This window comes from Theobroma cacao, chromosome 3 (assembly GCF_000208745.1).
Source record: "Theobroma cacao cultivar B97-61/B2 chromosome 3, Criollo_cocoa_genome_V2, whole genome shotgun sequence".
Lineage (NCBI taxonomy): Eukaryota > Viridiplantae > Streptophyta > Magnoliopsida > Malvales > Malvaceae > Theobroma > Theobroma cacao.
In genome coordinates, this window is record NC_030852.1 from 4,313,834 (window position 1) to 4,328,182 (window position 14,349).

General features: G+C 37.1%; 1 protein-coding gene across 1 annotated transcript; it reads left to right on the forward strand.

Moving 5' to 3' along the window:
• Positions 609–2,066, forward strand: LOC18604283 (myb-related protein 308). Its single transcript, XM_007036672.2, has 3 exons — positions 609–861; positions 982–1,111; positions 1,536–2,066. Exons 1-3 carry the CDS (start codon positions 627–629, stop codon positions 1,882–1,884), a joined length of 714 nt encoding a protein of 237 aa, XP_007036734.1. The 5' UTR covers positions 609–626; the 3' UTR covers positions 1,885–2,066.

Consider the following 14,349-nt stretch of genomic DNA (forward strand, 5'->3'; position numbering starts at 1 on the left):
GAACTTTTCAATTAAGTTCATATAATTTTTCTCCTTTCTCCACCTTTTGGAATATATATAAATATACAAAAGCCCCACAAAGCATATTGATTTTGTTAATTAAATTAGATAGTAAAAACATTACCAAATTAAAGACCTTTATTGACGAAAATATTCATTGAGAATGCTTAATAATCTTTCAAATATCGTAAAATATCGACAAAATGAATTACATTGGTGAAATTTTGTTTTTTTGTTTTTAATGGCAGAAGTTAATTAAAATGGTTAGTTTTCACTTAATTTTTGTAAAACTTTTTATAAAATAAAAGTACTAACTTGTAAGAAATATAATTGTGTATAATTAAAAAAAATTTAATTTTTTATTTCTGATTCTTTAAAAAAATTTCTTATTTTCTATACACAAATTTAATTAATTTATTTTTTATGAAATAACTTAAATTATATTGTAAAATGAAGTTATTTCGTCAAGCTGCGTAGGCACGGGGGCGGTTTGACGCATCCAACGGCATGCAGAGCATGACAAATCTATCGGCTGGTAACCGTAAGTCAAGCCATAGCAGCTGGGGACAAACCTCTTATATTTAGTTCTTTCTCAGCCACTTGGGCACTCTTGCTTTTCGCATTGCATGCCAATCCCCTCTCTCGCTTTCTCACCTGACTTTGGCCCTCTACTTTCCTCCGATTTAATCTGTTATTTACACTGGGGTTTTTCCCTTTTTTTTCTTTTTCCAATGAGGAAGCCTTGTTGTGAGAAGAAAGAGACTAACAAAGGAGCATGGTCTAAACTGGAAGACCAGAAGCTTATTGATTACATTCAAAAACATGGTGAAGGTTGCTGGCGCTACCTTCCTCAGGCCGCAGGTAACTCATCAATTATATGTATATATGATGCATGCCTGTACTGTTCTTAAACGTTGCTTTCTTAAAGGGCTTCACTACAGTAATTATTACTAAAAGTCTGTGTATATGTTTCACTGGCAGGGTTGCTACGTTGTGGTAAGAGTTGTCGATTGAGATGGGTAAACTACCTCAGGCCAGACCTTAAACGAGGCAATTTTGGCGAAGATGAAGAGGAGCTCATCATCAAACTCCATGCACTCTTAGGAAACAGGTAAATACACACACACACACACACCATGCTTTCTTTTAAATTAACTTTTGAAAGCAAAGTAACCAGAAACATGTTTATTCTTGAAAGAATCGTTTATGTTTGGCCTATCAGATAAAAGCAGACCTTGAGAAGCGTTTGGTATTTTTGTTTTTATTTGTAAGAAGGAAGACTTTGAATCCAATTTCTTTTAGTAAAGAAACATGCATTCATTAAGTAAAATATATACTGGGGAGCAAGATATTCTTTTGTTACTTGAAAACAAACATGAAAGAATTCAAAAAATATGAATGTTGCAGACAAAGATACACATCCAAGCACAAGGGCAAAACTTGCACGAATACCCAACATTTGGTTATATTCAATTGAAACATTAAGTTATTATCTGTATAAAAAATTAATAATGATGATATTTTTGATTGGTTAGGTGGTCACTGATAGCGGGAAGATTGCCAGGAAGGACAGATAACGAAGTGAAGAATTACTGGAATACTCACATAAAAAGGAAGCTGTTGCAGAAGGGAATCGACCCCAACAATCGTAAATTGGTACTCTCTAGTATAAGTATAGCCAAATCAAAAATGTCGAATGAGTCCAATTCTAGCACTGTGGATTCTGGCAGCGATGACAGCAATCAAGACATGAAATTTGCAAGTGGGTCCGAGAGCAACACAATGAGCAGTTTGCCAGACTTGAATCTCGATCTTACAATTGCCCCTCCTCCCCCTCTTCCTCTAATGGAAGAGAGGCAGTTAATTAATCTGGACTCTAGCTAGTCAAATGGGATACGCTGTATACAAGTAGAACCCAACTTCAGTTATTTAATTAGTTGCTCATCTTAAATTTGTTTAATAATCATCAAATCATATAGGGAAATGATATCTATATGTAATCCAAATCTTTTAGTCTTGAGGAGCACAATGTATCCCATAACTAGTGATATCTACATTCACAGGCACAGCCACATGACAAGTTAAAAATGAATTTTGCAACATTTAGTTGTAAAGCAGGCCTCTAAGATCTATTTTTTGATGATACTTAGGATATCCTAGCGAGGGAGGTGAGGTAACTTTGCATTTAAGTATCAGATAGTAATTTTTTCTTTTTTTGGAAAGGCAGTTAGTGATTTCATTGCTCGTAAATAGTGTACAAAACAGCCCCTTTGTAGTAGTAAAGCAGACAGCACATGCAGGACATAAAGCTCCCTAACATGGCTTCTCCTGCATGCGAAATGAGAAAGCAAGAAAAGTAAAACCGATCACTTTAGATAGGGGATCAAACTACCTACTGAAATATTAACAAGTATGCTGAGAAGACCAAAAGAACACCCCAGGGAGCATCATATATAGCATCATCCCACTGCAACCCGATTCCACTTATCTGTACATTTCAGCAAAAATGGCAACCTATATAGAGTCCTATAAATCGTTTACCATTTACCAAAATTAAAGCGCCATCGTCCTATGTCCTTGCACCGCTGGTTACACCAAGTCGAACCATGCAGAAACTTTTCAAGGCATTCCATTCCCCATCTCACATAGTACCGTACCAGAAAGACATGCACAAGCAAAGAAACTGACGACTTCAGTTCTTCGCCTCCAGACCGTACCAATTTCAGCACACAACATTACCCAGCAATCAGCATCCAAAACAACCAGAGCAGAAAGAAGAAACAATAAGGATTAAAGCGAACAGAGGCAACCAGGAGTTAGCACACCAGATCTCCAAGACACAGCAGAAACCAAAAACCATCCTGGACACAAGCAAGACCATTGCCCACATAAGGAGAGAAAGGCAAAGTCCATAGAACCAACCATCACTGGCAGACAGCTGCGGAACCAGTATCACATCAGCTCTTTGCCTCCCCAGACTTTCCATTGCAGCACTCCTTATTCACATCATAAAGACAATAAAAGGACCATGACAGAGGTGGAGAAACAGAGAGTAAGAATTACCCATAGACAGGCAGAAATAGTCAACCTACCAAAGCTCAGTGAAACTAGACCCCAAAAACATTATCTGTTAGAGAATAACACTTGCATGGACACGTGCAAGTATTTTGCCAATATGTTTAGTGCTTAGTATGCTTACTACTGTGAACACTTCTGCTGTTAAGACAGCATTAACTATACATATGGTGTTGTTTCTACCTAGCTTGTATGCCTGTTAAGCTGTTGTTACAGGTGTTGTAATCTCAATTTTGTAATATATATGCTCATTGTGTGATCATCATGTAAAAAGAAAATATGAATACCATGTTTTTGCTCACTAGCTCTCTCCAACTTCTCTTTGATTAGTATTACATAGTGATATATCATTTCTTTAACATGGTATTAGAGCAAAACACGATTCCTGTAGGACCTTAGACAACTTTCTTTTTAGTTCTCTTAAGCTCTTAGTGGTCTTTTATAACCCTCTGTTGTCTAGTCTAGTTCATTGTCATAATGACAACACCTAATATAACCCAACAACCTCTACTAGTCTTTGATGGCTCGAATTATGCTGTATGGGTAGTGAGAATGAAAACATATTTGAAAGGTGTGGAATGCTGTAGAACAGGATGTTAAGCCACAAGTTTTGAGAAAAAATCCTCTTGCTGTACAAGTTAAGTAGTATGAAGAAGAGATTGCAAAAACGTTCAGGGCACTTTCATTCATTCAATCTACTGTATCAAAAGACATTTTCAACAGAATTATGGAGTGTGAGACAGCAAAAGTAGCCTGGACTAAATTACAGGAACTATATGTTGGGACATCTAGAACAAGACACATGCAGGCACAAAACTTGAGGAAGCACTTTGATTTGATGAGTATGAAGGAGCACTTAAGCTTGTTAACCAAATAAAAATATTTAGTGTAGAGCTTAAAGAGGTTCGAGTAGCTAAAAAGATTCTCAACAGTGTACTAGGGAAGTTTGAAGCTACAATAGCCTCTCTATTACAATAAAAGGATTTGTTTGATATCTCAATTATAGATATTGTTAATGCTTTGCAAGTAGTTGAGTTAAGAATATCAGCTAGAGACGAGGCTTTTGGGGAAAAGGCCTTCCTTGCTAAACGTAAAGGTAAAGCGAAGGTTGAAGTATTTATTAGGAAAACTTCAAAGAAAAAGAAAAGAAAACTACTCAATTTGGTCAATCTTCAAACAGAAAAAGTAAGCTCAGGTTTTGTTCCTATTGTAAGAAAAGGAATCATACAAACAGAGTTTGTAAGAATAAAGCAACTGAAGATAAAAGTGCACAGCTACATGAAAACTCAAAATTAGTATAAGAAGTGTTGCTATGGCTCAATTAGATTCAGAAAGTGATATCGACAACAGTGAATGGCTTCTTGATAGTGGCAGTTCAAGACATATTGCACCATCTGAAGTTGTGTTTGTTGATCTTGATAAGAACCATCAATCAAGGGTGAAAATAGGTAATGGCATTTACCTACAAGCATATGGGAAAGGGAAGGTTCGAATACAAACCTCTACTGGTCACAAGTACATACTTGATGTTTTACTTGTTCCTTTTTTTTCACAGAATATTCTGAGTGTTGGTCAATTATTAGAAAATAATTATATTCTATTGTTTAAAGTTAAAACTTGCAGAATTTATAATCCTTCAGGTTCTTATCTTATGACTATACCAATGAGAAACAGATGTTTTTTTGTTAAATTTGAGCATTTGTGTTTGCAAGCTGATGAAGAATCTGTCACATTGACTGATCTGTAGCATAGGAGGCTTGATCATTGCAATCTCAGAGCCTTAGAACATGTCAATAACACAGGTCTTCTTGAAAAACTACTAAAATTAACTAATAATGCTTAAGTATGCAATATATGCCGACTTGGTAAAATTTCCAGAAAGCTTTTCCCTTCAATTAGTTCCAGTCGAGCCAAATGCAAACTTGAACTTCTACACTCTAATGTTGGTGGACCTACAAGTGAGGAATCTCTGAATGGTAGTAAGTTCTATCTTTAGCTTACTAATGATATGACCAGATGGAGTTAGGATTTTTTTTTTTTATGAAGTTTAAGTTAGAAGTGTTTGCTTTGTTCAAAAACTTCAAAACCAGAGTTGAATTAGAAACTGGTTGCAAAATTAAGACCTTGAGGACAAATAGTGGTGGTGAGTATACGTAATGAATTCACTCAATTTCTCAAACAAGAAAGGGTATTCCATCAACTTACTACTTGTAAAATCTGACCCTATAAATACATGTCATGACATATATGCACTGAGTAGCATGTTATTACGCTAGGAAAGTCCCTAAGAATAGACGAAATCCGGTATTGTACCTAACGGTACACTTGAGTTGATTTAACCTCGAACTAGTTCAAATAGGAATTGTAGGATGAAATTTAATACTTTGCAGTCCAGGAATGACTAAAAATGATTGTTTGGAGTTCGAGGGTTCATTTGGGGAAAAATTGAAAATTTTGATGTTTAGAGGCAAAATCGTCATTTTGCCACCTAAGATAATAATATGACCATGGAGTGAAATTTTTGACCAAGATTAACTATTTGGACTATAATTTAGTGATAGGAAGTGAAAAAGTTTAATTTCGGTGATTTCTGGAGTGTAGGGGTAAAATCGTAATTTTGCCACTCGTAGACAAAATTTGAGATTTTGAGAGAATTTAGATCAAATTTGACAAATTGGAGAATGGTATGAATATAAGGGATGAAAAATATGTCTATGGGCAATTTTTCAGTTTTTGGGGCAAAAATGTAATTTCTGACTTTTACGGGGGCAAAAGTGTAAATTTTTAAAATTACTCCACCAAGACTTTGGATAAGTCTGAGAATTTTATCTAAGCTATGGATATGTGGGACAAGTGTATGGTGAAAATTTGGAGACAAATGGATGGCTAGAATTTAAGGAATAAATAAAAATAAAAAAAATAAAAAAATAATATTATATTATTTTAGCCTTTAAAAAGGTCAAAATTTTCAGAATTCTCATCTTCTTCAAGCCGTCCAAACCAGGAGAGAAAAGGGGGAAAAGAAATAAGAACCCTAGCTGAAAAATTTGGAAAAAATCAAGAGAAATCAAGAAATCAAGCATTAAAAATATAAATTTAATTGATTTTCCTTGTGATTTTCACTACCCATGCATATTTTCTCATTTCCATGCAAAATTAGAAAGTGGGTATGGACACCCATGCTGGCCAAACCTCCATGGATGAGTTTTGAGCTTGAGTTTTGGTTGATTTTAATTGAATTAAGTGATTTTAGTTAGGTTATATTGTAATATAGCAAAAATAAGCTAGAGAAATAATTTTCTCCCATTGAAACCCATTATGCCGAATTTTCTAGGGGAATATTGGCTGCTTATCTTGATGTTTATTTGAGAAATTATGATGAATAATGATGAATTATGAGCCTAGAAAAATAATGAGAATTTTCAGAGTAAAAATACGAATTTTTACCCACTAGGGGTATTTTCGTAATTTACTACCGAGACTGATAATTTGCACCACATTGAGGGACATTAAGTCAATTTGGGTGCAATTGAGGTATAGAAACTGAAAAAAAATTAATTTGGAGTTTAAATGGAGCACGTTAGCAATTTATCGGGTAAAGTGCCAAAAATAGGTTAATACCACGTTTAAGCCGTTTTAGGCTATTGCATTTCATACCATGCATTAGCATAGGATTTAAGTCAGTTATATAGTGATTTAGCATCAATGTGGTGAATTGTGTAATTTTTGCAATGTATCAGGAGGAGAGCCTTTCGATAAAGGCAAGGAAGTCGTACCCGACGAATAGTGATCGGGGCACCTAGAAAGTATTTAATTTGTACAAACTGTGAGTAAACTTATTATTATTGTAAATTATCTAGAGTTTATTTTAAATTGCTCTTTATGTATTTTATGAAACGAAAATGAGATTAAAATGGGACTTTTGATGTTTTAGAAATAAATGTGACAAATAAATATATGGTGTTGATTATCTGAAATAAGAAACTTTTGATCATGAAATTGAGTAAATGGGAGGCTGCCAATTGTCTTGAAAAATCTATTTTCCTATGAATGACTTATGATACATGAGTATATGTGGCTATATTTTATAATTGCATTAGGAATTTATGTAACTTGTCTTTTACTATGCAGGCTGGGTAAATAAATAAAAGCCACGTTATACTGTCGAAGTTTTATTAAAATTGGTGGGTTTAGTCACTGCAGTGATGGGTTTCCGTGGACTGCCTATTAGAGAGGTACGGTAAACCCTGCTATATAGTTACTCCGGTTGTAGAGGCGAGGAGGGTAACTCCCGGGGTAGTGTTAGAGCTCACTTCATGTCGAACCCACACGTGAATGTGTAACTTGGCCAACGCTAAGGAACGGCTTGTTTTCAAAACTAACATGTGTTTAACATGTAAATATCTTAACAACCTTGGTGAACTCGGTTAGATGCCTCGGCCAAGGTATCCCTGAGGATTAGTTTTTGGCTTGAGCCCTGTTTTTAATAAAAGTCATAAGCCTTAACAACTGTTTTGGTAAATTACAAATATTTTATGGTTTAAGAAATAAATTGAAAACCTTATGAAATGGTTTGTGATTTGTTGTTTAAACTAGCCTCCATTTTACTCGTCTTTAGATATTTATAATAATGTCTGTTTACTCATTGGGATTGAAAAATCTTACCCACCTCTTTTCCAAATATTTCAGGCCTGTGGTAGCTTGTAGATACCCGATTTTGTCGAGGATTCCAGTTGACCCCTCTATCCCACAGACAGTAGGTTACTATCACCAATACTTGGTGTATTTATGGGTCACTTGTCATTGTAATTATTATTGTACATTATAACTTTGTAAATTATTGTATGTATGAATTTATTTTACTTACACGTGTTTCTCTAAATATTGTTTTCTATAAAAATGCTATATTTTAATCAATATTTTGAATAGTAATATTTGTTTATAAATCCTTTTAAAATAATTTTGTCTTTTGATTTAGTTGAGCCGAAAACGACTGGTAATTGTTTAAAACGAAATGTTTAACAACGATTGCTCACATGAAAGGCAAGAAACTGATACGTAAGCCTTGCGGGGTTCCGATTGACATTTCGGGTAATGAGTGTAAATCGAGACATCACGATGGTTGTCATGGGCCCGAGGGAGGTTCCGGGTCTTGACAATTCGGTTGGTATTAGAGCTTTCGGTTTAAAAGCTTATGGTTTTGAAAGAAGTTTTTGATTTTTAAAGTTCTTGGATTTAAAGTTATTTTAAAATAATTTACAATGTTAGTGTGACCCAGTTAAGATTAGTTAGTTGCATATAAAGTCTTAAGTTGTCTAAACCAATTTCGTTCTTTTTGTAGGTCATTATGCCTCCTCGACGTGAGCTACCACCTATCACTAGATCTACCGGTAGGGAAAGAGGTCACCCCAGACAGAGTCGGCCGAATTCCATAGAAGAGGAGTTGGTTGCGTCTTCTTTTAGAGCAGCTCCTACTACTGAGTCTATTGACATTCCTGTACCTCCTCCACCATTTGTTGCTGCTCTTGGCGTACTTGCCATGTCACCCGAGGCAGCTCAAGCATTAGCGGTTTTTCTCGCTGCTCTTACTGGCCAGGCTCAGGCTGGTCCAGCTCCACCCGTTGTTTTCCTTGTAACAGCCCTAGTACCACCACCTCCTATTCCACCACAAACACCGGACGTCTCCATTTCTAAAAAATTGAAGGAAGCTAGACAGTTAGGTTAAATCTCGTTTATTGGTGAGTTGGATGCGATCGCAGCTAGGGATTGGGTTATTTAGGTATCGGAGACATTGGCAGATATGGAATTAGATGATGAGATGAAATTGAAGGTGGCTACACGGTTATTTGAGAAGAGAGCCCGTACTTGGTGGAATTCAGTAAAGTCTCGCTCTTCTAAACCACAGACTTGGACGGATTTCCTCCAAGAGTTCGATGGTCAGTACTACACCTATTTCCATCAGAAAGAGAAAAAGAGAGAATTTCTGAGCTTGAAACAAGGGAACATGACCATTGAGGAGTATGAGACTCGTTTTAACGAGCTGATGTCTTATGTACCTGAGTTGGTGAGATTGGAGCAAGACCAGGTAAACTACTTTGAGGAGGGACTTCGTAATGAGATACGGGAGCGTATGATAGTGACTGGCAAGGAGTTGTATAAGGAAGTTATGCAGATGGCCTTACGGGCTGAGAAGCTCGCCACTAAGAATAGACGGATCCGGGCTAAGTTTGTAAAGAGAAGGAATCCGCCTACGTTCCCGGGTCAGTCTTCAAAGAGGCAGAGATTCAACATCTATTGCAGGAAGTACTACCTCAGCGTTTGTGGCATCCACTAGACCTCTATCTCAACAGTCACAGTCGAGATCTTCTAGATTTGATCGGCCAGTGATGAGTAACCAGAGGGGGATTTCAGGAGGATTGGACAGATGCCGTAATTGCGGAGGATTTCATGTTGGGTCATGTAGAAAGCCTGTAAGATGTTTTCAATGCGGCCAACAGGGGCATATCCAGAGAGATTGTCCTCAGTTGAGACGGGGTACAGTAGCTACTTCTACTCCTCCGACTCGTCCTAGTGTATCGCGAAGAGACACTTCAGGATCACAGTCCAGACAAAGCTCAGTGATACGGTCAGGCATGGGGAGTAGTACCCAAGAGCAGCCATCTTTCAGACCGCAGCCCCAGATTTTGACCAGGGTTTTTATAGTGACTGAGGATGAAGCCCGAGTTCGACCTAGCACAGCGATAGGTACTATGATTGTGTTTGATAGAGATGCACATGTTTTGATAGATTCGGGCTTCGATAAATCATACGTGAGCATATCATTTGCATCATTCTCAAATAGGAACCTGTCACCATTAGAGGAAGAGATTATAGTGCATACTCCTCTAGGTGAACGGTTAGTAAGAAATACGTATTATAGAGACTGTGGTATTAAAGTTGGGGAAGAAAAATTTATGGGTGATTTAATTCCTTTGGAGATTCGGGACTTTGATTTGATCTTGGGTATGGGTTGGTTGTCCACTCATCGAGCAAAGGTGGATTGTTTTAAGAAAGAAGTGATTCTTTAGAGTTCAGAGGAAGCAGAAGTTGTATTTACGGGGGAGCGTCGAGTATTACCGTTTTGTGTAATCTCGGCCTTCAAAGCTTTGAAATTGGTGCGAAAGGGATATCTGGCATACTTGGCTCACGTGATTGATATATCGAGGGAGGAACCTAAGTTAGAGAATGTCCCCGTAGTAAGTGAATTCCTTGATGTATTTCCTAATGAATTATAGGGACTTCCTCCAGATCGTGAGATGGAATTCACCATTGACTTATTTTCGGGTATTGCCCCTATCTCTATTCCTCCATATAGAATGGCTTCAACAGAGTTGAAGAAGTTGAAAGTACAGTTGCAAGAGTTAGTGGACAAGGGTTTTATACGCCCTAGTACATCTTCGTGGGGAGCACTGGTTTTATTTGTGAAAAAGAAAGACGGTACACTTTAGTTATGTATAGATTACTGACAGCTTAACAAGATGACCATTAAGAACAAGTATCCGTTGCCGAGGATTGATGATCTTTTGGATCAATTATAGGGAGCTATAGTGTTTTCTAAGGTTGATCTAAGGTCTGGGTATCATCAGTTGAGGATTAAAGAACAGGATGTACCCAAGACAGCGTTCAGGACTTGGTACGGTCATTATGAGTTCTTGGTCATGCCTTTCGGGTTAACTAATGCACCGGCAGCTTTTATGGATCTCATGAACAGGGTGTTCCACCCTTACTTGGACAAGTTTGTTATTGTGTTCATTGATGACATTCTGGTTTACTCGAGAGATAATGATGAGCACGCTACCCACTTGCGTATAGTATTACAGACTTTGCGGGAAAGACAGTTGTATGCAAAGTTTTCGAAGTGTGAGTTTTGGTTACAGGAAGTGGTATTCTTGGGACATGTAGTATCGGGAGCTAGAATATATGTTGATCCCAAGAAGATAGAGGCAATTTTATAATAGGAGCAACCTAAGACAGTGACGGAGATTCGTAGTTTCCTTGGATTAGCCGGTTATTATCGAAAGTTTGTTTAGGGATTTTCCTTAATAGCAGCTCCTTTGACCCATCTAACTCTTAAGGGAGTTAAGTTTAAGTGGGACGATGTGTGTGAAAGTCGATTTCAGGAGCTAAAGAACCGGTTAACCTCCGCTCCCGTTTTAACACATTTTGTTAATGGAAAAGATTTTGTGGTGTACAGTGATGCATCTAAGTTGGGGTTAGGTTGTGTGTTGATGCAAGATGAAAAAGTTGTTGCTTATGCTTCTAGACAACTAAAGAGGCATGAAGCAAATTACCCTAACCATGATTTAGAGTTAGCAGTAGTGGTGTTTACTTTAAAAATCTGGAGGCATTACTTGTATGGTGAGCATTATCGGGTATTTACGGATCACAAGAGTTTAAAATATTTGCTCACTCAGAAGGAGCTTAATTTAAGGCAAAGGCGATGGTTGGAGTTGATAAAAGATTATGACTTGGTAATAGACTATCATTTGGGAAAGGCGAACGTTGTAGCTGATGCTTTAAGTCGTAAGTCTTCATCGTCTTTAGCAACACTTCAGAGTTGTTATTTTCCAACATTATTAGAGATGAAAACTCTTGGGGTCTAGTTGAGAAATGGTGAGGATGGATCCTTATTGGCAAGCTTCATTGTGCGACCTTTGTTACTTAATCAGATCAAGGACATTCAGAGGTCTGATGATGAGTTAAGAAAAAAAATTCAAAAATTGACTAATGGGGGAGTCAGTGAGTTCAGATTCAGAGAGGATAACGTCTTGATGTTTAGAGACCAAGTTTGTGTTTCTGAGGGAAACCAATTGAGACAGGCGATCATGGAAGAAGCCCATTCATTTGCCTATGCATTACATCTTGGAAGCACCAAAATATATAGGACTATCAGGGAGAATTATTGGTGGCCAGGTATGAAGCGAGACGTAGCGGAATTCGTAGCAAAGTGTCTCGTATGTCAGCAAGTTAAGGCGGAGCATCAAAGGCCAACAGGTACACTTCAGTCTTTACTTGTTCCCAAGTGGAAATGGGAGCATGTAACTATGGATTTTGTTTTGGGACTGCCGCAGACACAGAGGGAAAAAGATGCGATCTGGGTGATCATAGATCGGTTGACTAAGTCCGCTCACTTTTTAGCTGTCCATAGTACATACTCTATTGAGAAGCTGGCTCAGCTCTATATAAATGAGATTGTGAGGCTACATGGAGTTTTCGTTTCTATAGTGTCAGACCGAGATCCTCGATTCACTTCTCGATTTTGGCTGAAATTTCAAAAAGCTCTCGGAACCAAATTGAAATTTAGCACTGCTTTTCACCCACAGACGGATTGTCAGTTAGAGAGGACTATCCAGACTATGGAGGATATGTTGAGGGCTTGTGTCATGGATTTTCTTGGGAGTTGGGATAGACACTTACCGTTAGTGGAATTTGCTTACAACAACAGCTTTCAGTCTAGCATTGGTATGGCACCGTACGAAGCTTTATATGGAAGGAAATGTCGTACTCCACTTTGTTGCGATGAAGTGGGTGAAAGAAGGTTAGTTAGTGTGGAATTGATTGATCTAACTAATGAAAAGATCAAGGTTATACGAGAGAGGCTAAAGGTAGCCCAGGATAGGCAGAAGAGCTATGCAGATAAACGGAGAAAAGATTTGGAGTTTGAGATCGATGATAGAGTTTTTCTTAAGGTTTCTTCGTGGAAAGGTGTGATTCGATTTGCAAAGCAGGGAAAGCTTAACCCGAGGTATATTGGACCATTCTGAATCATTGAGAGAATTGGACCAGTGGCTTATCAGTTAGAACTACCTCCAGAGTTAGATCGGACCCACAACGTTTTCCATGTCTTCATGCTTAAGAAATATGTACCAGATCCCTCTCACATTCTCGAAGCACCTCCGATCGAGTTGCATGATGATTTGAAGTTCGAGGTGCAACCTGTGAGTATCTTGGATCGAAAGGATCGAGTATTGAGGAACAAGAGTATTTGAATGGTCAAAGTGTTGTGGAAAAGTGCTCGAATGGAGGAAATGACATGGGAAGTAGAGCATCAGATGAGGAACCAATACCCGCATCTATTTGTCGAATCTGGTAAGTGAAATTTTGAGGTCAAAATTTTATTTTTAGGGGGGTAGAATTGTAAAACCCAACCCTATAAACACATGTCATGACATACATGCACTGAGTAGCATGTTATTACGCTAGGAAAGTCTCAAAGAATAGACGAAACCCGATATTATACCTAACGGTACACTTGAGTTGATTTAACCTTGAACTAGTTCAAATAGGAATCGTAGGATGAAATTTAATATTTTACAGTCCAAGAATGACTAAAAATGATTGTTTGGAGTTCGAGGGTTCATTTGGGAATAAATTGAAAATTTTGATGTTTAGGGGTAAAATCATCATTTTACCACCTAAGATAATAATTTGATCATGGAGTGAAATTTTTGACCAAGATTAACTATTTGGAGTATAATTTAATGATAAGAAGTGAAAAAGTTTAATTTCGGTGATTTTTGGAGTGTAGGGGCAAAATCGTAATTTTACCACTCGCGGATAAAATTTGAGATTTTGAGAGAATTTCGATCAAATTTGACAGATTGAAGAATGGTATGAGTATAAGGGATGAAAAATATGTCTATGGGCAATTTTTTAGTTTTTGGGGCAAAAATGTAATTTTTGACTTTTATTGGGGTAAAAGTGTAAATTTAAAAAATTACTCCACCAAGACTTTGGATAAGTCTGAGAATTTTATCTAAGCTATGGATATGTGGGACAAGTGTATGGTGAAAATTTAGAAACAAATGGATGGCTAGAATTTAAGAAATTAATAAAACATTAAAAAATAAATAAAATAATATTATATTATTTTAGCCTTTAAAAAGGTCAAAATTTCCAGAATTCTCATATTCTTCAAGCTGTCGAAACCAGGAGAGAAAAGGGGGAAAAGAAATAAGAACCCTAGCTGAAAAATTTGGGGAAAATCAAGAGAAATCAAGAAATCAAGCATTAAAAAGGTAAATTTCATTGATTTTCCTTGTGATTTTCACTACCCATGCATTTTTTCTCATTTCCATGCAAAATTAGAAAGTGGGTATGGACACCCATGCTGGCCAAACCTCCATGGATGAGTTTTGAGCTTGAGTTTTGGTTGATTTTAATTAAATTAAGTGATTTTAGTTAGGTTATATTGTAATATAGCAAAAATAAGCTAGAGAAATAATTTTCTCCCAT

Coding starts and splice junctions, on each gene's coding strand:
- LOC18604283 (XM_007036672.2), top strand. CDS start 627: ATGCCAATCCCCTCTCTCGCTTTCTCACCTGACTTTGGCCCTCTACTT. Junction 862..981: donor CTACCTTCCTCAGGCCGCAG/GTAACTCATCAA, acceptor TTTCACTGGCAG/GGTTGCTACGTTGTGGTAAG. Junction 1,112..1,535: donor CATGCACTCTTAGGAAACAG/GTAAATACACAC, acceptor TTGATTGGTTAG/GTGGTCACTGATAGCGGGAA.